The sequence below is a fragment of the Pogona vitticeps genome, chromosome 2 (assembly GCF_051106095.1).
Source record: "Pogona vitticeps strain Pit_001003342236 chromosome 2, PviZW2.1, whole genome shotgun sequence".
NCBI classification, from domain to species: Eukaryota; Metazoa; Chordata; class Lepidosauria; order Squamata; family Agamidae; genus Pogona; species Pogona vitticeps.
In genome coordinates this window covers 158,082,804-158,108,628 of record NC_135784.1, presented here as the reverse complement: position 1 = coordinate 158,108,628, position 25,825 = coordinate 158,082,804, and the positions used below count along the sequence as shown (strand labels likewise).

Here is a 25,825-nt window from a genome sequence, read left to right as displayed (position 1 = left end):
GCTGACTTCTTTGCTAAATAGGCCATCACACTTTGTTAAAAAAAAGTAACTCCCATCCCTCTTCCCCTGATTCAACTATAAAGATTATACTTCCATGTTCATGTTTGTTTTAATGGCATAAAACACATCTGTACCAGAATGTTACTGGTAATTCCAACCAGAGTAGACCCAACAAATCAATGGGATTTAGATTAACATGCCTTGATTCATTACAGCTTACTTCTCTTACTGCCTTATTTGTTAACTATAGCAAAAGTTAAGTTATACTGTACTAGTATTCACAGCTAGATGATTTTATTACTGCCCCAGCCTCACTGTGAATTTTAATTTTTGGTTGTCTCTTGTTCTCTGCTCTTGTGTCAATTAAATCTTTATCTAAACTACTTTCTTCAATTTCAAAATGTGAAAGCACAATACATGAATTTGAAAATGCAATACAAATACTCAGTCAATCAGATCAGGATGGTTTAGATTCACTTGTTTGGCCCTAGCCAGAAACTCTGAGCCAACAAGTACTGAAAGCACAGTAAAGGGAGATCAATTGAAAATACAGATTAAAAAAAACACACACACACATGGGATTCTTTTTATCACAGGAAATGTCTTTTGTGATGACAGAGAGAGTAACCTGTCTCAAAATGGTTGTATTTATGGTCTTAAAACTGAAGCTTACCAAAAAGAAGTTTCAGCAAACAGTGCAATAAGTATTAGCTCTTCTCTTGTCATAGCCCTACGTATGCATGTTTGGTTATACTACTGTTTGCTCCTGCACTTACTATATAGTACTACTGACAAGTAAAGCTAGCACCAGAAAAACTAGTTGAAATATTATCTGCCCTGCACGGAGATAACGTCTAGGCCCCATAGACATAACTAAATACCTCAAGTCCTAAGGAACCACAGCTGAAAGATGGTTCAGTTTGCATGGGAACACTACGAGAGATGAGTACAGTTTATGAACACATGTGCTCTTCTGCATAATCTGTACATGTTGGTTGCATGCAGAATCCAAATACTGTAGTTCAAGGGTCATTAGAAACAAACCAGAGACACCTCCCCCTTTTTTGGTGGGGGTTTACGAGCTGCACAGTCTCTGCAGAACTTTCTCATTTGTGGCAACCAACAGAAGCCGGGATATATGAAATACCAGACCTCCAAAGGAGAACCACCTGCACAAGTTTTGATGAACTCTGAGCTTGGTGGGCTTTTGCTTCCACAAAATGTTATTTTCTAAACTGCTACCGTCTTATTCATTATTTATTTACTTATTGGATTTCTATCCTGCCCATCTAGGCCAAAGGTCTACTCTGAGCGGTTACCATTTTTAAGGAAGACTCTTGCGGTAACATCAGATCAACAATTCTAGGGTTTGAAGAATTAGGATAATAGAGCAAAGACAACAGAGAGAGAGATCTTCCCAAACAAAATTGTTCAGCCATCTTAACTGAGGCAAATGTTGTGCTCTTTCTGACTCCATTCCTCTCACAGACTGCACAGCTATGGTGATTGAGTAGTTTCTCCCTTTACTGAATATCATCTGCCACACTTACCTGCGACAACTCCAGCAATGTAGACAAACCCAATCCTTGCTGCACCATGCACCATTTCAAGGGGAACTCCTACCAGAAGCTGAAGAACCACATTGAGTCCTAGGTGCTCTATCCTAAAGGGAAACAGTGCTCATTATTTTCATTGTTTTAACTCCCCTTTGCTACCATAGGGCAAAGATAATTCAGAGCCTCAGTGAGCCACCCAACAGGTCTCAGAGTCTTATTTTTCTTTGGATCTGCCACCACTTTTTTTTCTGTTCTAAAGGGGAGCAAAATGGTGTGATTCAGGTTGGCAAAAGATGTCACAAGCACAGCTGTTAAGAACATGAGCTAGTCTCTGTGCTGCCTCTGAATGGCACCCATCGCAGGAGGAAGAGCTTTGAAGTGGCAAACACCTGTTTGGCCACTAAGCAAACTGGGCATGCATCGCCGAACTAGCCTTTTGTGCTCATATCTAATCACAGGTCATCCATGAAGTGACTGGCTTTCCTTAGACAAACCACTATTCTTTTAACTAGAAAATGACCCCCAAATTTCCAAGCGCTACCCACTATTCTCTGGAACATCATGTAACCTAGAGACATATCAAAGCAATGGCATTTCAACTAGACTGCAATTAAAGGGTTCTGGGTAGTATTCTTTTCTCTTTCTTTCTTTTTTTTTGGACTTATATACCGCCCCATAGCGCTACAAGCACTCTCCGGGCGGTTTACAATTTAATTATACAGGCTACACATTTTTCTTTATTTTGAGTGATATGTTTTTTCTTTATTTAGAGTGATATGTTTTTTCTTTGAGTGATATGTTTTAATTTCTGTTGTACTTGTTTTTTCTTTGAATTTTACTGTTTTTACCTGGCTCATGTTATTTTGGCAGAAAAGAGGGTTTGAAACTTCTTAAAAGACATGGGGGCACTCACTACCTTAGTACATGCACTCGTAATTTCTAGATTAGACTACTGTAACGCGCTCTACGTGGGGCTTCCTTTGAAGCTGATGCGGAAACTTCAAGTGGTGCAGAATGCGGCGGCCAGACTCCTTAGTGGAATGAGAAAATATCAACATATCTCTCCTACTCTGGCCATGCTGCACTGGCTGCCCATCTGTTTCCGCATTGACTTCAAAGTGTTAATGCTAACATATAAAGCCCTAAACGGTTTAGGACCTCGATACCTGGCTGAACGCTTACTCCCAACTGGCTCTACCTGTGTCACCTGCGCGAGCCAGGAGGTGAGGCTGAGGAGCCTGACGCCGAGGGAGGCCCGAAAGGAAAGAACTAGAAACCGGGCCTTCTCGGCGGTGGCTCCTCGCCTCTGGAATAACCTACCTCCAGAGATTCGCGCTGCACCCTCGCTGGGTACTTTAAAGAACCAACTAAAAGCGTGGATGTATAGATAGGCCTTCCCTTCCAGTTAATTCCTGACCTCTTTCCTTTTTTTCTCTTTATTTGATTTATTTTGTATTTTTCCCATTGCAAAATCATTTAATTAATTAATTGTTATAAATTTTTCTTGAACTTGTTATGTTTTACGTTGTAAGCCGTCTAGAGTGGTCGAAATGACTAGATAGGTGGGGTATAAATACAATTAATAATAATAATAATAATAATAATAATAATAATAATAATAATAATAATAATAATAATAATAATAATAATAATAATAATAATAATAATAATAATAATAATAATAATAATAATAATAATAATAAATATGAAGAGAAGCAAAACAAAATGAATTTGAAGAACAAATGTAATAATTTAGTAATAATAAAAGTAATAAAAACAACAGGTTAAGTGTTGCTACCTACACCAGGAAATATGAACTTAAGACATCTGAATTCCTGATCCCAGGAGTTTAGGCATCTGGCTGCAATGGCAGAGGCTGGGAGTTCAATTCCTCACTGTGCCTCGTTGACAGAAGCCGGTCCCTTCTAACTCTGCAGTGCTAAGATTATTATTATATTATTAAGTGTCACCTACAAGGATTACTGTACAGAGGAAGGGAATCTGAAGAGAAGCTGGATGAGTTTTACATGTACAGTATTCAGACTTCATTGGGGAAAGATTCTCAGGAGATACTGAATCATTCTGTGTGAGGAATGTACTTAAGGAGATTTATCCAATAGAGGCATCAAAGGATGATGTTCGGGAGCTAATAATTAACAAATTACAAATCACCACATCCAGTGGTATTTACCTAAGAGTACATAAAGACTCTGCTAGTGAAATTACTATCTTTTAACAGAAGCAGGCAAACATTAATTAAGATTAAATGCAGGAAGGCAGCCAACATAATTATCTGGGCTTTTGTTTGTTTTAATAAAAGGGAAACCCAGGGAGAATCCAAGAAATTACAGACTTTGTCATCCTAATCTCTTTCCAAGGAAAATAGATCAGAAGCATTATTACCGCTGTAATGATAACAGGACTCCACACACTTGTGGCACTTTGGGCTGAGTATAACTATTTTCCGTTCAGAACCTCTTTTGAATGATCAATTCATACAATACTGTTTAATTATACACATGGTTCAAGTAATGACTCTCATGGATTGGCACAGAATCTATTAATATGATCTGCAGCAAACTTTTATGACAGAGAGAGAGAGAGAGAGAGACAAAATACTGCACTCTGAGAAAGTAGAGTGTAATTCATGAAAGCTGACAATGTAATAAAATCTGTTGGCCTTTAAGATGCCATAACATTTTCTGCTTTTATTTCATTTTTTCCCCTTACATGTAAAAAGCAAAGGAAGCATCTGGGTTTCTGCCAATCTTCCTAGAAATCTAATTCATGCAGATGAAAGCTGAAATTCAATTGTTTGTCCCAACCAGACTAGATCCACCGAATCAATGGCCACTCGGTAAGACATTAACAGAGGTTTCATTGATTCGACAGATTTACTTTCCTTGGTACCAACAATTACATTTAGGTGTAAACTTCCAATTATATGTCTACTTATGTGACTTAAGTAGTATTTACTTTGTATAGATTCACACAGGGCCATGTCATTATTGTTTTTAAAGGAGAGTGGAGAGAGTGCATTGGCTGGAGTGCTGAGCTGCCCAAATAATGCTTCTCCTCCTCCTCCTCCTCCTCCTCCTCCTCCTCCTCCTCCTCCTCCTCCTCCTCCTCCTCCTTTTTGCACTAGTGGCATCTGGCTAGGGGCGCGTGGGGTAGCCTAGCCACCCTCTGCAATAAGAGTAGGAAAATTCTAACTTCATGTATATTGAGACGCAAATTGCCTGTCCAGATAAATAAAGCCTTCAGTTTGTGCTGCACTTCCTGAAAACATCATCTGAGAGTGCAGCACCATTGAAAACTGAGAAAGAGCAGCACAGAGAATTACTAGGAAATAGGCTGAAAACAAAACTGCCAGTATAATAGCACTTCCATAAAAATCTAATTTGCAGCTACATTTAGATTACTGAGTGCATCTCTGGTTGCTCCATCTCAAAAATGTTTGGAAAAGAGCAGCTGACAATCAAGACTACCCTAGTAAAGAAGTGTGAAGTATTTCTGGCTTTTTTTCTTCTTTCTTCTTTTGGTACAGGAAGCAATACATATACATTTATCTGGGAGTGACTACTCTGGGACTCAATGTGACTTACTACTGATGAGCAGCTGTGTGTAATTGTTAGGGAGAACACAATATACTATCAATGTGGAATTTTCTTAGGGATTGTAGCTTTGGGAAAAATAGATTATCCTTCCTTCCTCGCTCCCTCCCTCCCTATTTATTACTGTGAGATTATTTGAACTTTAAAGTTACAAGTGTTAAATTCACTGGAAATATTGTAATTATGTAAGTGATAACTTTTATTGTCGTTACTCTAAGCTGCTTTCAAATAATACTGTATTAAGATGTAAAGTCATATACAAAAACAGATATCATCATGATGGTGACAACAGCAGGCATGGGCAACTTGTCACTCTCCAGATATCACTGGACTACAACTCCCCTCATCTTCCAGTAATGGTTATGTTAACTAAGTCTGATGGAACTTGTGATCCAACAGTATCCGGAGGAACTCATATTCTATGGCCCTGTTCTAATACAACAAATTACATATTTCCATACAATGCCAATGGAACCGAATGCACTGGAATTTATCCAAGGCACCATTCCCATGAACAGAAGACCGCTCACCATGGACTGGAATACCTCACTTCTGCCTCTTTCAAGATAATGAGAAATGTTTCTCAAGAATCTGTTCTTATACCGCTACTCTTGTTTTTAAGCGTATTTGTAAGCCACCTTAACTGTTTTTAAGTGTATTGTAAGCCACCTTAAGTCCCACCAGCTAGCTGGATAGTTCCATGAGAGGTATCTGGCTGCACAGCCAGAGGTTAAGGGGTTTGGTTCCCCACTATGCCTCCCAGAGAAGAGCTGGCCCGCGTGGCCTTGGGCAAGCTGCACAGTCCCAGGGTGCCCCCAGAAGAAGGGACTAGGGTAAACCTGAGTATTTTCTACCCAGAAAATGCTGAAAAGGGGTAGCCATAAACCAGAACTGACTTGATGGCTCATGGTTATTATTTTTATAAGTTTGCTCAAGGGAGAAAAATAGAATTCTGAATGAAGAAATGAAGGAATGTCTCCTTCCTTCAGGATGCTGATAAAAACGCACAGAGGGTAATCTAAATACAGTGGGGTCTTGACTTAAGAATGGCTTGAGTTAAGAACATTTTGACTTAAGAACCACTCTCATAGGAAAATATAGACTTGACTTACATACTTAGATTTGAGTTAAGAACTGAAAAAAACCACGTGGGAGGCAGGGAAAGTGCAAAATTTGAACTTTCAGTTAACTGTTGGCCAGTGAAAAGGGTGCCTGTCTGCTTCCTCACTCCTCCCAGCGTTTAGAGAGTGGATTGGGAGACAGTCTTCGGACTGCCTGGTACTGGACTGCCTGGACTGTATTTTCCCTGCCTTCCCTGAACCTTTCTTGACCTAAAAAAAAAAAAAGAAACAAGATATCCCCCTCTAAGTGGTCGAAGGTAGAATAGCAGCTTCCCATTAGTTTCTATGGACGGAAAAGAGCAGATACGGATCAAATGGTTTTCAGTGCATTCCTATGGGAAATGCAGATTTGACCTGAGAACTTTTTGACTTGAGAACTGCCTTCCAATACGGATTAAGTTCTCAAGTCAAGACCCCACTGTAACTATGTACCATTTACAAAAAGAAGTTAGGACTGAGTCTTACCACTCTACGACCGCTTCTTCAAGAATCACTATTTAATGTTTTAAGAACCTGATTACTTTCTATCCTTATGGACTGCTTCCTTTTCAAAAATCTATTGAAGCCAATTTTTAAAAAATGATCTTAACAAAAACATCCAAGAGTCTATTTTAAAGTGGGGAAAAATTGTGGGTGGGGAAACTAAAGAGAAATTTTTTAAATCTACTTTTTGTTATATAAAAGGAAATATAATTAGGTAAAGATTAACACCTGGGAAGAGTCACGGGAAGGTGCTCAACTTTATCTAATTTAACTCTCTAGTAAACATCTCTTGGGGAGCAATGATTTATTTCAGACAGGGAGACCCTTGTCTGCATGTTTGATACACGCCTCTTCTTTCAAAAATTTGTATTCAGGCAAACTTCTATTGCAGCCAAGAGCGTTGTAGCACCATAGTCAATAAGCACCCATAAAACATAATTAGCTTTCTCCTACTCTGAATGTGTAATTCTTTAGATGACAATATAATTGATTTATCAAGGCCTCACCTTCTCTGCAACTAAACAAACGGGGGACCTAAGAATCAATGCAAGTCATTAGTTATGGCAGCAATACAAATGGGTAGGCCCCATAGATAATTAACGTCTACTTGGCTTTAAAGCAAAAGGCTAAAATTTACAGCTCTGCCTTCTTGAAAAGCTTTTCTCCATCAGAAGTGAAACTGATAAATAGCAGACATTTTTGGGGAGCTCTCAGGAAGCCCAGCCAGTCACCCTTATCAACAGCCTTTTCCACCAATACCTTCTGGCTGTTATATTGTCCCATAAAAAAAAGCAGATGAGCACAGTAAATTAAGAGCTTCAAATTAACATGTTAAAGTCACAGCAGGAAGTGTGACAACCAAAGACTTTGCCACTTTTGTATTTGCTTGCCCTTTTGGGAAGGAAGGCTGAAGAGAGCAGAATAATAGTCTCTCCATTAAAAAAGGGGGAAAAAGGATTATTACTTTCCCCAAGATTTATTTTATTCTGTGGATGTGAAAATAATCTAATGTGAGTAAGATGGCTATAAACGACTGTTTAGTTACCTAACTCTTGTAAATATTTTATCACTGTAAAAAAAATTACAGCAGGAGTTGCTTTTCAAGCAGTGAATATTTTGGGGGGCTTTGATAGTTCACACATCCAAAAGATTTAGAACCGACTGCTGCAAAAAGTAATAAGCCGATGCCAGCAAAGTCCCTGATATTTACAGACATGAATCAGTGGATATAGTGCTGTATCTTCCCTAAGAGTTTCCTTTGGAAACCAGTCAAGAGCATGAAAGAAAGGCAATAATTAAAATATTCAGCACATTTTTCAAGTGACACAACAGGCAAACAGCAACGATACTTCTCAAGGCAAGGCTAGCATTTTGTACAAAGCCTAGTGCAAAATCTTACAGTCTTTTAAGAGTGCGAAGCCGATATGCAACACTGAATCTTTTTATTTGATCCTACAATAGGTAAAGGTAAAGGTTCCCCTTGACATTTTCAGTCCAGTCGTGTTCGACCTTAGGGGGCGGTGCTCATCCCGCTTTTCAAGCCATAGAGCCAGCACCTGTTCGAAGACAGTTTCCGTTGTCACGTGGCCAGCGTGACTAGGGAACGCCGTTTTACCTTCTCACCAAGATGGTCCCTATTTATCTACTTGCGTTTACATGCTTTCGAACTGCTAGGTTGGTGAGGAGCTGGGACAAAGCGATGGGCGCTCACTCTGTTGCGTGGATTCGATCTTACGACTGCTTGGTCTTCTGACCCTGCAGCACAGGCTTCTGCGGTTTAGCCTGCAGCGCCACCACGTCCTTACAATACTTCGAGGGCCAAAACAGGTGTGGTGTTAACTGTGTGAAACCAACATATGTGTATGGGGGAAGAGGATCAGGACTGTGGTGGGAAGGAGGGAGGAACTTAACGGCTCTTATTGTGGTTGCAACAAATATTTCCCATAGCTCCTATGGAAGTTATGGGAAATATTTGGAAAGTCTTTAAAAGCCTTCTAAAAGATTCTTGCTAATTCATTGGGAAAGGGCAGTGACCACCATGCAGAGAAAACAGTAAGCCTGCGGTTCAGGTCAGGAAAGATTTCTCACCTCCACTTTGCTCTTCATGTCTATTACACAGCATTATTTTATGCACAGTTTTCAAGTCACTTAAAAAGCAGGCCCAACTTTAACACTCCTTTAATGGGCAGATCCAGATGAACACTGTCTCAGGGACTGGACACTAGAAGTCCTGGTTGCCATTAAAGTTCTAGCAAGCCTGGGTGCCCATTACAGTAAAGTTTGAGAAACCATTTAATATGAATAAGCCATTTTAGGAAAACTAGGATCTTTGAGCATTCTTCTGACCTTTTTTGTGTTGCCTTAGGATCAATTCTTTTTTCTTAGAAAATTGAAACAGTACTTACCAAGAATTTATTGAGAACAATGGCAGAAATCCTTTTGAGCAGCTATGACTTATGCAATCCTTGTTGTCTTGGCATAACACCCAGCAAGGTTGTGCCTGTGTAACTTCATTTTACATAGCAATATGCAGGATTCCAGCCAATAAGTTAATCTATACTCTGCTTTTCCTCCAATGACTTCAAGAGTTTGTTATCATGGCTCCCCTCCTCCCTACCTTCTATTTCACAGAAAAATTGTGAAGTAGGTCACCCTGACCAATTGTGACTAGCTCAGGGTCAACCAGTAATTTTCATCGTTTATTGAAGATACCAACCCAGGTGTTATGGCCCCTACATCACATTGGCTCTTCAACCAAATTTGACACAGTTTGATTTGCAGCTCAATTACTTGCCTTTAACTTTTCACATGGCGTGTTTTTAGTAGAATAAACAGTAAAATAAGTAAAAAAAAATCCCTATTGTGTAACCTAAAGGCAATGCTCCAGGAGGAATCTTTCTGGGATGCACCCCATTCAAGGCAGCTTCATAGCTGGCTGTGTGGGAGAAACAAAATATTCCACCCAAGTGTTTTGGAATCAACTCCCGTATAATCATCTCCTCACCTGCTCAGAGCCAGGTACAGCTTTAAGGGGAGGCTGGACAAAGTGGAGTAGGCTACTGATGCTGCTGCTGTTGGACACCTAGCAGGAGTGACAGGCAGCAGTGCTTCAAAGAGCTCTGGGTGGCTGCTTGAATCATTTTACTAGTGCAATACTATACTGAGTCCATTGTGGGAACTTAAAATGGAAGCTAGATCTTCCAGCAACAGTGCTGGGCCCTGCCAGCTGACTGGGGTCTTAAAGGCTGCCCAAGGATTCCAAGCGCTGATGGCTGCCCTGTCCTGCTCCCCCGCCCTCCACAATATTATGCAAAATCTGAAGAATTGGTTATTTTGGTATTTTCTTCAGCACTCACCCTGCATGCATGAATATGTATGTGAGGTACCTCCAGGCCTGGGCACGGAGCTGAGGATGATATAACAAAGGGTTCTTCAAATATAAGGGATGGGTGACTTGCAGCACAAACCTATCTAGTACCACTCCATTGTAAATAAAGAAGGCAACCTAAGAAAACAAAGAGATTCCACAATTAATCACAAGCCATTCAAGGATCCAGATGACAAAATATATTTCAGATCATGTGTTGAAGAAGACATCAAAGGCTTTTGTTTTGTGAAGAAAACAGCAAAAACAGATGAGACTGAAGGTTGTGTTGCAGTACATGACTGGAGGAGGTAGCAGGATTTCCTCGCTGGCCCTGTCCTTTTGGTGCTGACCCATCAGCCTGCCTTACCTCCAGCAGACATGTATTTGTTTTCAGTGTGAGCAGGAGGCCTAGAGGGGTAATGCCAGTATGCCCATTAAATGTGCTCACGGGAGCCTAACATCTAGCCAGACAGGGTTCTTAGCCCTGTAAGGAAGGCACCCAGCACTAAAAGACGTTATGTTTCTCGGCTACAATTACCAGTAACTCCCAGCCACCAAAGCAAGCAGCTAAGCACATAGGTGGGTTTTCTCAGAAGTATAGTTCAAGCTGCACAGCCCTATACACATGTGACAGTAGCACCCTCTCCTTTCATACTGATGTGAACTACAGTATGGGAGGAAAATAGGGAGGAACATAGAAATCCATGACACACGTCCATTTCCCTACTAACGGCACACTTCCTCTTTCAATATGTTTCAGATCAACACCACATATTTCTATGCGATTTAAGAGTAACCATTGTTCAAATCAGTTTGTATAAATACATCACTGATTGTAATGCCAACTGGGCTACAGCTCTGATAATAGGGCTATCATTGACTATGCTGACTGGGACTCAGGGGCATTTCAGTCAAACAACATCTGAGGGAGTCAAATGTTCCCATCTGGGCACCACAAGACACATAGCTTTTATGTAAATGCCTCTCTCTTCCCAAAGTCCGCCCCAACCGTAGGAGTTCTACATGAGCTAAAGTTTCTGAACCAGCATTTGCAAAAAGGCTGCTGTTAGAAATACAGTTTCCAGAATCCTCCAGTCAGCCATGTTTGCAAAGCTACAAAATAGTAGCTTTTCCAGACTGTGTCTCTAACTCTCTTCAAGAGGCACCTCCGTATCTGACTTGTGAGATAAATGAAGAATGAATTTCACTGGGAAGATCATCTAAAGGAAAGGATCTACTTACTACCCTTACCAAACTCCTCTAGCCACAACTGCAGCCTGATGATCACCCAGGAGCACATATTCTCCCCCCACCCCAAGTTGTGGACCTGATCCGCCATCAGGGAGAAGGCCTCCAAGTAGAACAGGTCAACACGCCTCCCCCCCCAATCCTGTCCTGAGGGCAGAGACGTGCCTCTACAAGGGTGATGGCAATCATGAACCAAGGTGGAGGACAGCAGGTGTAACTGTCGTAGTACCACTTCCGATCTATCTCACGTGGCAGCGTCTCATAGGCCACATGCCGGATCAACCTCTGGGAAAGGCTAAGTCCCGTCTCCTCCAGCAGAGCCTTGCTGCACAGCCTCCTGTTCCCTTGCAGAATGGCTTGGCGAAAGCTGTTGGACCTTTTGTTACTCATCTGAAGAAAAAGAGGAAAGGAAAGGGAAACATTAAAATACAAAGGCCAGGCTCTTACCAATAGAGCATGAAAAAGTGGCTAGACTGGACAGACTGAGCAGAAATAGATAAATTGGAATCCAGAGGTGCTTAACTTATAGCCCTTTCTCTCTGCCATATCCACACTGCAAAAACTAGAACTGGCAGGACATCTCCCAGAAGCTTCCATAATTGCTTTGGAATTCTAGGTATTGTAGTACAAAACAAAGCAAAGGAAAACAAAAGGAAATTTTCTAAGCTCTACCATATCCAGGACTCATTCCAGAAGAAACAATTCACACCAAATGTATAACATGGTTTCTGCTCTGTCAAAAATTTTATGGGGGATGAGTATGTCATTTCTTCCAAGGAAGTCACTGGAACAGATTGTGTTAGAGCCAATTTTTCAAACCTCCAGATAAGAAAGTCGTCATTTACTTTTCATCCAAAATCTAATTCCGCACAAAGCAAAATAATGTGATCTATTAATCAGAGCTGGAAATTCTCATGTTTTATTGTGAAATGTAGACAAGCCACTAATTTATTTTTTTGAAAGAAGCGATGAAGAGATTTGTGATGCATTATACCCAATAAAGATGGAGATTAAATTTAGTCAAATGAGCCCAGAATTTTTCTCTCCAATCCATGTTTTTTTAACTCCACTACTTTGCCTTCTCCTCTTTTTTTTGAATCAAATGCATTCACATTGATTCAGATAGTATAATCACTGGAATCAAAGTGGACCCTATGTTATTTAACATCTACATGAATCCACTAGGAGAGGTTGTCAGGAGTTTTGGGGTTTGGTGTCACCAGTACATAGAGGGCACCCTACTCTTATCTTTTCTTGCCATCAAAAGCTGAGGAAGCTGTTTTGGCTCTAGATAAGTGTCTGGTGTCAGTAATGGACTGGAGGAAGGCCAATAAATTGAAACTTAATCCAGAGAAGACAGAGATATTCCTGGTCAGCCTAAAGGCAGATCAAAGAACAGGGATACAGCCTGTGCTGTATGGGGTTACACTCCTTCTGAAAACACAGGTACACAAGCTGGGAGTACTCCTGGATTTGTTTCTGAGCCTGGATGCTCAGGTTTTGGCACTGGCCTGGAGTGCCTTTGCATAACTGAAACTATTGCGCCAGCTGCACCCATTCCTGGAGAGACACATGGTGTCACATGCCTTAGTTATATCCTGTTTGGATTACTGTAACACACTCTACAGACCTTTCAACATCACAGTAATCCAAGTTTATGCACAAACCACCCATGCTGAAGAGGCTGAAATTGACCAATTCTATGTAGGCTTACAACACCTTCTAGAACTGACACCAAAGAAAGATGTTCTTCTCATTATAGGGGATTGGAATGCTAAAGTAAGGAGTCAAGAGATAAAAGGAACAACAGGTAAGTTTGGCCTTGGAGTTCAAAATGAAGCAGGGCAAACGCTAACAGAGTTTTGTCAAGAGAACAAGCTGGTCATCACAAATACTCTTTTCCAACAACATAAGAGGCAACTCTACACGCGGACATCAACAGATGAGCAATACCAAAATCAGATTGATTATATTCTCTGCAGCCAAAGATGGAGAAGCTCTATACAGTCAGCAAAAACAAGACCTGGAGCTGATTGTGGCTCTGATCATCAGCTTCTTATAGCAAAATTCAAGTTTAAACTGAAGAAAGTAGGAAAAATCACTGGGCTAGTCAGGTATAATCTAAACCTAATCCCTTATGAAAACACAGTAGAAGTGAAGAACAGATTTAAGGAATGGTTGTTGTGGGTTTTTCGGGCTTCTTGGCCATGTTCTGAAGGTGGTTTTTCCTAACGTTTGGCGAAACGTTAGGAAAAACCACCTTCAGAACACGGTCAAGAAGCCCGAAAAAACCCACAACAGCCATTAGATCCCGGCCGTGAAAGCCTTTGCGAATACACAGATTTAAGGAACTTGATTTGGTGGACAGAGTGCCTGAAGAACTATGGATAGAGGCTCGTAATATTGTCCAGGAGGCAGCAACAAAAACCATCCCAAAGAAAAGGAAATGCAAGAAAGCTAAGTGGCTGTCCAACAAGGCCTTACAAATAACAGAGAAGAGAAAGGAAACAAAATTCAAGGGAGATAGGGAAAGTTACAGAAAATTGAATGCTGACTCCCAAAGAATAGCAAGGAAAGACAAGATGGCCTTCTTAAATGAACAGTACAAAGAAATACAGGAAAGTTATAGAAATGGAAAAACCAGAGATCTCTTCAAGAAAACTGGAGATATTAAAGGATATTAAAGGAACATTTTGTGCAAAGATGAACATGATAAAGGACAAAAATAGTAGGGACTTAACAGAAGAAGAAGACATCAAGAAGAGGTGGCAAGAATACACAGGGGAATTATACCAGAAAGATTTGGATGTCCCGGACAACCCAGATAGTGTGGCTGCTGACCTTGAGCCAGACATCCTGGAGAGCAAAGTCAAGTGGGCCTGAGAAAGCATGGTTAATAACAAGGCCAGTGGAGGTGATGGTATTCCAGTTGAACTATTTAAAATCTTAAAAGATGATGCTGTTGCTACACTCAATGTGCCAGCAAGTTTGGAAAACTCAGCAGTGGCCAGAGGATTGGAAAAGATCAGTCTACATCCCAATCCCAAAGAAGAGCAGTGCTCCTGAGAAATCTATACGTGGGACAGGAAGCGCCAGTTAGAACTGGATATGGAACAACTGATTGGTTCAAAATTGGGAAAGGAGTACGACAAGGCTGTATATTGTCTCCCTGCTTATTTAACTTATATACAGAATACATCATGCGGAAGGCTGGACTAGATGAATCCCAAACCGGAATTAAGATTGCCGGAAGAAATATCAACCACCTCAGACATGCAGATGATACCACTCTGATGGCAGAAAGTGAGGAGGAATTAAAGAACCTCTTAATGAGGGTGAAAGAGGAGAGTGCCAAAAATGGTCTGAAGCTCAACATAAAAAAAACTAAGATCATGGCCACTGGTCTCATCATCTCCTGGCAAATAGAAGGGGAAGATATGGAGGAAGTGACAGATTTTACTTTCTTGGGCTCCATGATCTCTGCAGATGGTGACAGCAGCCACAAAATTAAAAGACACTTGCTTCTTGGGAGGAAAGTGATGACAAACCTAGACAGCATCTTAAAAAGCAGAGACATCACCTTGCCAACAAAGGTCTGCATAGTCAAAGCTATGGTTTTTCCAGTAGCAATGTATGGAAGTGAGATCTGGACCATAAAGAAGGCTGACTGCCAAAGAATTGATGCTTTTGAATTGTGGTGCTGGAGGAGACTCTTGAGAGTCCCCTGGATTGCAAAGAGAACAAACCTATCAATTTTAAAGGAAATCAACCCTGAGTGCTCACTGGAAGGACAGATCCTGAAGCTGAGGCTCCAGTACTTTGGCCATCTCATGAGAAGAGAAGACTCCCTGGAAAAGACCCTGATGCTGGGAAAGGGTGAAGGCAAGAGGAGAAGGGGACGACAAAGGACATTCAGTTTCACCACCCTCACAGGTGTGCTTGGTGGGAATATGGGAGAGGGCCTTCTCTGTCACTGCTCCCAGACTCTGGAACTCCCTCACACAGGAGCTCAGGAGGGCCAGCTGTTTGCTGTTCTTCTGCATGCAGACGAAGATCTTTCCCCTTAGCAACTGGCTTTCTGAAAGGGGTTTTAAAAATGAGATGTGGTGCCTTGTTGCTTTTAAGTGTGTTCTTAGTATTGAATTTATAATATTTGTTTAATTGTTTTCAAATATTTGTATATTTACTGTTTTTAACTTACAAATATTGACTTTTTAATGATATAAAGTGCCTTGGGTCTTTTCTTAAGGAGAAAGGTGGGGTAAAAATATTTTAAATAAAGAGACAAATGAATAAAACTGACGGTCATTTAACTTTATAAAGACCTGAATCATCCAGGGATAAGCTGCTTGACAACATGCTGGATGCAGACCCTGGCTCCAGGATAATTACAAAGCCTTTTGTTTTGTCATGTGCCCCTTGGCATTCATGCACAATAACCTACAGCAAGTATGTAAGGTGCTTCAAGTACACAGAGAGGCTATGAAAGTTCTTGTATAATTGCTAGATCCCACTCTGAGAGCCCTTTGCTCCCAATATGCGCCAATGTTTTTGTTGACATCTGTTTCCTGAAAGCTTCCAGGGCCTTATTCAGTATGAAAGATAAAGCACGGCAGCATCAGCATCGCAGTTTTTGCTCTTGTTTTTATTTGTGGGGGAGGGAAAGGAGTGGGATCATTTTCTGGTTTTGGCTCATATCCACAGGATTTCAAAGCCTGAACCTTCCGCTTTTAGACATACAATGCATACCGGGTAATTGCTACAAGCAAAGCCAAGCTGCCTAAAACAAAAATCCTAATCTTTGCTGTGAGAGCATCACATTCACACTGTGAATAAAAATGAGTGATCTGCAACATCTGAGAGACAGCATGGCTCTGTATTATTCATTATTATTGATTTAAAAAAAAACTCCACCAGGGTGGGGTCTGACATTCACCGTATCATTCCTCCTCACTCAGTGCTTACCAGTGCAGGTGAAGCGGGGCAAAGAGGAGTTTCTTTTTCTTAGCTAAAGAAACAAACAAACAAACAAAAAACCAGTTGTATGTGGTGGTGGTAGCTGGAGAATTTAAAAGTAACTAGATACAAGCAACAAAGTTTACTAACTAGTGAATTTGGGGGTAAATAGTAATATAGCTAATAATAAAAAACAAACAAAATCATGTTGCTTTAGTATAAAATCCAAAAGCAAGGATGGATAATACTGGTTTTGGATCAGTAGAATACCAATTAATTGTATTTTAAATCATATATTGTTTAACTTATCTTTTAATATTTAATTTATTGTGTTTTTAAATTGTGTGAGTTTTAATGTTGTGAGCCGCTTTGGGTCCCTTGTTGGGAGAAATGTGGCATATAAATAAAACTAATAATAATAATAATAATAAAACAGGTAAGCTTTACAGTGCAGCTTCTGGGTTTTGGTCATCTGTTTTTAATATTTTAGTTTCACCATAAGGGTATTTTCCAACATGGAAGTGACAAAATTACTTCTAGAATTTAATCACAAACACGTAACTTATTTAGTGACAACAAGTACCACCTAATTACTTTCAAAAGTTAGTTTTAAGGGTACTTTAAGCTGTTTCACATTCTTCAGCCTTTTTCATAGGCAGACAGGCAAGATATAAATTAAGCACATACCTACCTACCTACCTACCCACCTACCCACCTACATACATACATACTGTACATACATACATACATAACTTTTTAGAGCCATTCTGAAGATACTTTCTTTCAGGCTTTATGCCAATCTTTTATCACTCCTAAGCAGCAAGGGAAGCAATGGCAATGCATTATGGTAATAATATGCAAACACAATCAGATACTTGTGCTATTGGCACAATGATAATGATTATTGCATCCTGGTTCCAGGAAATAATGAGGAATGCACCGGGTTCCTTTCAAAACATCATGTTCCAAGCCCTGGTAAGATCTCTTCCATTGCCAAGCTCCATCTGAGCTAATGCCAGCACTTGGCTGAGCAGCCTGTGTTGCATGACTCAACTTCTTTCCTTAAAATCCAAAACACATTCCCTCTCCTTCCTGACACTGGTCGGTAACCATAGATGGGAGTGAGAACAGAGCTCAGTTAAGATGGTTCTGACATGGTGATTTCTTCTTCTTAAAAGAAAGAAAGAAAGACAGACAGACAGACAGACAGACAGACAGATTCAATGAGTATCAATATTGGTTGGCAAATTGTGGTGTATATGCACACCAAGGACAGAAATCAGCAACAAAAGGGACAAATTGGCAGGGCGGAAAGTTAGACAAGACATGGGGAGCAGTTTCAGGGGACAAATGGCAGAGCAGAGACCATAATGTTCAGGGCACCCTTGGGACCCAGCAATGTCATCAAATCATCTTCTTCGGTTTTACTAGAGTTGCCAAAGGCCATAACTGATACCATAGGAAAAATGGTGCCTTGGACATGGAGCTACCCACCCCCTGCACTCCATGGCTCATACACTGGGATGACCCACATACACAAGTCCTGGAATTTTAGGAACACCAAAACCAAGGCCAAAGGGTGAACCCTTACGATGCCACAAAAGCAGGGCCAGCAAGTGTTGGCTGAGCAGAACTGCTTCTGGACCAGCTGTCGATGAATATAGACATGCTTGTCATCCTGGTAAATAACCCCAGGATCCAGTTAAAATCCAGCGAACTAGGTAGTATGACAATACAGAGCCAAGAAAATGACGATATTTTTTAGCAACCAGCTCAGTGACAAAAATGAGCCTAGCAGTCATAGCAGTTGCTGTCATTCCCACAGGGACTAGCACTCCACACTGCCATACCTATAGAACAGTGGTTCTTAACCTTTGTTACTCGGATGCTTTTGAACTGCAAGTCCCAGAAACCCCAGTCAGGACAGATGGTGGTGAAGGCTTCTGGGAGTTGCAGTCCGAAATTCCTGAGTAACCCAAGGATAAGAACCAGTGCTATAGAAGATGCATGACACGGCTCGGATTCTTCCAGGCTCTGCACTGCTCTGTTGGAAGCACATTGCCAGTCCACAGGGCTCCCCCTCCTCCCCCATTCCTGCACTTCTGCAGCCAAGGCTTGCACAATATGAAAGCTCACATGTTTGTTACACACTAGTGCCCCACCCCTTGCTTTCCTCTAAATGCCATGATGGCCTCAGATAAGGTGAGACTAACCTGGTGCTCTGAGGGCCTGGCAGTGATAAGAATGTGGGAAACCAGGCTAACCAACATTTTCCATTTTCACTTATGGGAATATTCCCCCCCCCCATCTCATTTGACTGCAGGGGTGGTTGTGGAAATATGTTTCAATTCACAGAGGGTATACAACCCAAATTCACCCTCAACCCTACTATTTGCATCCCATTCAACTACCCCTCTGTGTGTGTGTGTGTGTGTGTGTGTGTGTGTGTGTGTGTGCGTGTGCGTGTGCGTGTGCGTGTGCGTGTGCGTGTGCGTGTGCGTGTGCGTGTGCGTGTGCGTGTGCGCGCGCGCGCGTGCACACACACATACACACCAGTTTTTGTGTATTGCAGCCCACTTCTTCAAAGAGTGCAGGGAATACTTATCAAATTTGTAGATGACACAAAATTGGGTGGGACTGCTAATATCTTGTAAGACAAGAACAAAATTCAAAAAGATCTTGAAAATGAGCCAAGTATCCTCCATCTTGAGCACTGGGCTGGAAACAACAGAAAGAAATTTAACAGGGGTAAGTGCAAAGTTCTACACCTAGGCGGGAAAAATCCAAATGGAGTTACAAGATGGGGGATACTTGGCTCAGTAATACTATGAGTGAGAAAGTTCTTGGAATTGTTGTAGATCAAAAGCCGAACATGCGCCAACACCACAATGTGGCTGCAAAAAAAAAAAAAAAAAGCAAATGCTATTAGTCTGCATTAACAGAAGTATTGTCTCAAAACCCCTTGAGGCACTAGTCCACCTCTATTTGGTACTGATTATGCCTCATCTAGCACACTGTGACCAGTTCTGGGCACCACACTTCAAGAAGGATGCTAACAAATTGGAACAAGTTCAGAGGAAGGTGACAAGGATGATCAGAGGGCTGGAAACAAAGCCTTAAGAGGAAAGGCTGAAAGAATTGGGCATGTTTAGCCTTGAGAAAAGAAGAGTGAGGGGTGATATGATAGCACTTTTCAAATATTTGAAAGATTGTCATATAGTGATGATCTGTTCTCGATCATCCCAGAGTACAGGACAAATAACAAGGGGCCCAAGCTACAGGATGCCAGATTTAGACTGAATATCAGGAAAAACCTCTGATTGTTAGAGGAGTACAATGATGGAATCAATGACCTTGGAAGGTGATGAGTAATCCAACACTGGAGGCATTCAAGAGAAAATTGGACATCCATCTGTCAGATCTGCTTTGATTTGGATTCCTGCACTGAGCAAGGGGTTGGACTCGATGGCCCTTTGGCCCATTCCAACTCAATTATTCTATGAAACCTGAAAACTATTGCTATTTTTCTTTTTAAATCTGAGGAACTCAAACAAAAGCTGCTCCAAACAGAAGCAGAAATCAAGGCATGCAAGAGATGAGATTATCGTAGGGGAGCAAGCATAAATTGAGACCTGCCTGAACTCTATGTTCCATTCATTTTATGAAGGATGGGGAACTGTTTGCTTCTGATCACATCTGCCTGATACAAACACTGAGAATCATTTAAACTGTTTCAAATATTTCACTTCCCTTATACAGAAAGCATTTCAGTGTTAGAAAATCTGAAATGCTTCTGTGCACAAATTCACACTTCTTCCTTATATTGGAAGCTCTACTGATACTGAAGTGGCACTGTCTTTGAAGAATTCCTCAGCAAATATGCAAAGCTTACAGAACTCTCTCCAAGAAAGAAAAGGTGACAGATTACTGACTTGCAGTTAAGCCGCTCTGTGGCAGAAATGTTGGTCAATAAAGCTGTCAAGACTCCCTGCAATGAATCCCGAGAAGGGCAGCTTAGTAAAGGCACTGGAGTCCCCAACTCCCTTTACAGCAGTGGTCCCCAACCTTGGGCCTCCAGATGTTCTTGGACTTCAACTCCCAGAAATCCTGGCCAGCAGAGGTGGTGGTGAAGGCTTCTGGGAGCTGTAGTCCAAGAACATCTGGAGGCCCAAGGTTGAGGATCACTGCTTTACAGAACTAGTTTCAAGATGTTCTTGAATTTAGGTTAACTTCTGTTATGGTCATCTTCCCACCAACAGGTGCTCTGAAATGTTCTGGTTAACAGTCCTCATCAATAGCCATGTTGGTTGGGGGTAACTGGAGTCATACCTCAATCCATTAGAATGGCATTAGTTTAAGGAACATTTTGAGAGAGAGAGAGAGAGAGAGAGAGAGAGAGAAGGTGTGAAGTAGTAGAAGAAGTATAAAAATCACAACTCCAAAATGTTAATTGACTCAATCTGTCCCTGAAGAATAAAGAATATGGGTCTGTTTGCTTTTGGCGGTTTTGTTCTAGGTTATGTGTGTTCTGAAATTTCTCATGAATGTTGATGCGATGGTGCTACCTAGGGCTGAACCAGATGCCGGAGGCAAGAGACTGGTTTTGTTCTTATCTCCACATTCCGAACTGCCTTGTACTTTTGTCATGATTTATGTGAGCACTTCTATGCTGATGCCCCCCAGGCTAAAAGCAATAAAGAAAATCCGGATTTACTGTCTCTGTTGGCTTGTTCAGCTCTTGGAGCTCTGTAAAGGGAAAGAGAAAATAGTCAAAAGTATCCTATTTTATACTGAGTCCCCACTTGTGATATCAACACCTAACATCACATAATCATTTGTACTGGTGGTGTGTGTGTGTGTTTTTTAAAAAGGGGGGGAAATCCCATATAACACAGTTATCTAACAGCATTTTGATCAATGCTGTTCCCTTCAATGGACCCTTTCCCTGGAAACAGCTTTCCCCTGTAGCCCCTTGAAATTTTGCTCTGGAGATTCTGAAGATCCAGTGGAATGGAAGAAGCAGCAGGAGAGCTGGGGGGGGGTGGTGGCTGGTGATCAGCATCTGTCCCCCTGCCCCACCAGCAGGAACCTCCTCTGGATCCCAAATATTTCCATAAAAAGAAAGCATGTCAGGATCTAGGACTGACTGACTGCCTCGTGGCGCAGTGGTTAAAACGCTGTACTGCAAGCTAAAACTGTGCTCACGACCTGGGGTTCAAATCCCAGGTAGCCGGCTCAAGGTTGACTCAGCCTTCCATCCTTCCGAGGTCGGTAAAATGAGTACCCAGCTTGCTGGGGGGGGCAATGTGTAGCCTGTATAATTAAAAATTGTAAACCGCCCGGAGAGTGCTTGTAGCGCTATGGGGCGGTATATAAGTCCAATAAATAAACAAATAAATAAATAAATAAATAAATAAATAAATAAATAAATAAATAAAACTATTTAAATAAATGTGTTCTCCATGTGGGCCTCATTTTCTTCAAAACCAGTAAAAAATGTCAATCCCAAACAAAGGTCTATTTTATTCTTGCTTTCCTCTAAGATAATTGGTTAATTCGGATACAATGGCATTATTATAAATTTTATTTGCACATGTGGGTTTTTGTGTGTGTGTGGGGAGATAAGATATGCATATATGCTTGTTAGCTCGTACTTATTACTGTACAGTACATACAAATACTGTATTTGCTTCTCTACTGCTCAAAACGTTTCTCAGAAATTTCCTATTGCTATTCAACATCGACCCTTTTTAGCATGAAAAATGACCCTGTTCAGATAGAGCTGAAAGCAGGAAACAGATTCAGAGCTTTTTACATGCCAACATGGTGTTGGTCTGCATGTATGCACAGAGGTATAGTGGAGCCAGGGCTTGCAGCATCAACGTCCTGGGACTTTCTGAGTAGCAAGGACTACAACATCATTTGACACACACACACCTCACTAGGCTCTCCTGTTTTCTCTGAGCTTTGCTGCAATCTGCATCCAATAAGGCAGAAATGGTTTTTCCCAGGAAGAGCATATTCTTGCAACTTATACTTTTTATAATTAAACATTTTTAGGGGCAGTCTTGAATTATTAAGAACCATTAAATGCACAAAAGTCTGGTTCTCACCAGTTGATATGAGCCACAGTTGCCTACATTTTTGGACTCTCCTTATAGGAGATTGGGACCCTCATTATGTGCTTCCAAATTCACCACAACAGCACTATGTACGCATGAATGCACACATGCACATACACTTACACCCAGGCTGGTGAAACAAAACTGAATCATAATTAGCATGAGTGCAAATTTCACAAAATGACTAGTTTATGTGAAATGGCATCTAATCTTGAAAGCAAATTTTATCCTGGGCCTCTTTATTCGTTAGTATTTTAGCAGTCAGATGTTCAGAAATATGACAAACAAGCACATGAAAAGTAAATGTGTTTCACAGGCACATTTTTTTTCAATAAGCAGAGGTTGGTCATTGCTCTTTGTCTATGATGTATATGTGGTAGCAAAGCCAGGTTTGTTTCTGTGTGATGAGGGAAGGACTGAATGGATACCATGCAAAAGAGGTGAAATGATTTGCCATCTCTAGAGATCAAAAAGCATGTCTTCTCTACAATTCCCCCCTCCTCTATGGACACAACCTACTTATTTGATTTCTGGGGTTATATAAAATTGGCCTGTATAAATCAAGCATTTAATTGTTAGCTGAAAGAACAGAGACTCTATTATGGCTGGCACAATATTTCCAAAAATATAAGAAAGGCCACCCTGCTTTCTTCCCATGCCGCTGATCTGTGGCTTTTTTTTTTAAATAAGCAGGTTTATTAAAGCCGGAGGCAGATGGATAGAGAACACTCAAAATGAAAGAGTGAGCAACTGGGAGAAAATACTCTCAGATTCATTAAAGCCTCATTCTTCCTAAAAAGGTTTATTGGATTATTCAACAGGCATGGAACACATAGGCTCACATTGCTTGCTAACAATACACTTGCCTTCTTCCAAAACACAGTCCTAAAGATATGTACTGTACAGATATAATGTGACAACTGCAATATGTATATTTACTAAATTCAGCTATGCTGCTGAGTTGTTTTTTTCTGAGGGGTTGGTTCAGGTGAGATAAATGAATTCATCATGACCCACATGACTTTTTACCTAAATAGCTGTGACTTGCAAGATCACTCCAGTGTCTTTAAACTGTAATACAATAAGTGACCCTGTGAACTGGGACACAGAAAGAGGAGAGACATTCAGAGAAGCCAGCTTCAGAAGATCACAGGGTTCAGTAAGCGAGAATATACAAGTACATGAAGATAAAGAGCAGAGCTCAGAATATTGTACTTTAAAAGGAACTTGTAGTAATTAGTTGCATCTAAGAACCCACGATGCTACTATAGTCTCAGAAACTGCGCAAGTAATCCATTGCACCAAACATTATAAAAATACAAAAGAGCCAAAGAATGGCTTATCACTTAGGATTGGTAAGAGAATGGCATTAAAAAAATCCTTTCAAAGTCCATCTAAAATACCTCAAATGCCCTTGTAAAGTTAGCTTTTAAAGGTAATTAGTTTATTTCATAATTACCAGTCACATTGCTCTTATCTAAAAAGTAACTACATTGCTTGGAACTAGTTACTTCGAAACTGTGATAAAGACAACTGCTACCCTGTTAGTCATCTGTCTGTCTCTCTTCTTTGTAGAACAGTGATTCTCAAACTGGGGTCCCCAGAAGTTATTGGACAAAAACTCCCAGAAGTCTTCAGCATTAACTGTTGGAATCCAAGAACATCTTGGGACCCCAGGTTGGAAACCACCGCTGTAGAGGAAATCAAGGCGACTTACACAAAATTGTAGCCATTGATACTTTTGTCACAGGCTGTTCCAAAGTGTCAAGATAAGCACATGTTTCCTTATGAAACATAGTATGTTTACCGGGAAAGACTGGCAGCATGCATGTCTCTGTGCATATCAGCTGCAAACTTTTCCCTCAAACGCATGGCACTTAAGCTGAACAAGACATGGCTCTGTACCATCTCAGAAGAGGCACACTGCCTCCCTGTTTAGCTCCTGGCAGCTTGTTAAAACCCATGTTATACAAAGCCCACTGCATCATTTCTTACTGACAGAAAAGACTTTCACACTTATTCCTTCTGTTATTGACTTAGCTGCTGTTATTTGCAGAACCATCTTATGGTGCTTTTGGCATCACATGACCTAACAATTTGATTTATGTATCTGGAGGGTGTGCTCCACAACCAATATGAGTCTAGATTTCAATTTTAGAGGGTGGAAAGTTTATTTAATTCTTTAAAAATTTTGTCATATATATAATTAAAATTGCTATTTTAATTGACATCTCACTTATCATGTTTCATCATGGAGAAGGAACATTTTATTGCCAAGTTTTGCTTTAATAAGCATAAAGATGAGTTACCAGACTCTCTCCTACCATTGTGCCTATAATTATTTTCAGACGTATTGGAGGTGATAACCAAACGGAGCACACGAGTTCTTGTTAGTGGATTTTAAGATTGTTGTCGGCTGATACCACCAGGTTGCCTCCAACATATTGTGGCCTTATGAATGAGTGAACCTCCAAAATGTCCTATCATTGACAGCCTTGCTCAGTTTCTGCAAACTCAAGACTCTGGCTTCTTTTATGGAATCAATCTTGATTTCAAGATCTCAGTCCTGTAAAGAAACAGCTCATCTCCTTTATTCAACATGTCAGAAATGGCCTGCTACAAGACTAGGAAGGAGCTATTACTCTAGGATAGATCACATGCTTTGCATGCAAAAGGTTCTGGATTTAATCCTCAGCATCTCCAGGTAGGAAAAGGAAAAGACTCTTTTCTGAAGGACCACTGCCAACCTGAAGGGACAATATTGAACCAAATGGAGCAATGGCATGATTCCATGGAAGGCAGCTTCTTACATTTCTAGACGGGATTAATGGGAAGTTGACACCATACCAGATAAAATATTTTGTGTTCCTCCATGTATGGGCAGGAATCAAAATTGGGAAAAATGTTCTGATGAAATAATGATTGTGTGAAGGACAACTACAGGTTCCGTGAAAGAAGGGCTTCACATTGTCTTGATCTAGACATCCTGTCTTACACAGAGACAATATAGGACATAAGCTGCATCCTGCAACACAGCTACACTCAAGCCACTTTGGGGGGGGGGGAATTAGTACATATATACTGTCAGTGATGCCTATGGCATGTCCCCAGAAAATAATTCTCTCTCTTACATCTTGCTTTCCCTTCCACACTAACTCAACACATCACTCTGAACCCACAGCATAGGAACTCTGCTAAATTCATAGAACTGTTAGGAGTCTGACATATCTACAACTCCAGGCAACTATATTTAGTATACAGAAACACAACCGGTAAATGAGTCTACTCAAGCACTTGCAAGCTTAAAGTTAAGTACTTTCTTGGGCTTCTGCCAAAGTGTTGGATAAAAAACCCAATG

General features: G+C 40.8%; 1 protein-coding gene across 5 annotated transcripts in view; it reads right to left on the bottom strand.

Annotated features, from left to right (window-relative positions):
* The window catches only part of RHBDL3 (rhomboid like 3), a 148,792-nt gene that overhangs the window by 18,954 nt on the left and 104,013 nt on the right, over positions 1-25,825 (bottom strand). For all 5 annotated transcript variants that reach the window (XM_020783483.3, XM_072990962.2, XM_078385168.1 and 2 more), the window contains 3 exons: positions 11,555-11,779; positions 10,131-10,279; positions 1,551-1,663 (listed from right to left, as the gene is read on the bottom strand). In XM_020783483.3, the coding sequence (XP_020639142.2) occupies positions 1,551-1,663; positions 10,131-10,279; positions 11,555-11,779 (487 nt within the window). The remainder of the gene's footprint in view (positions 1-1,550; positions 1,664-10,130; positions 10,280-11,554; positions 11,780-25,825) is intronic.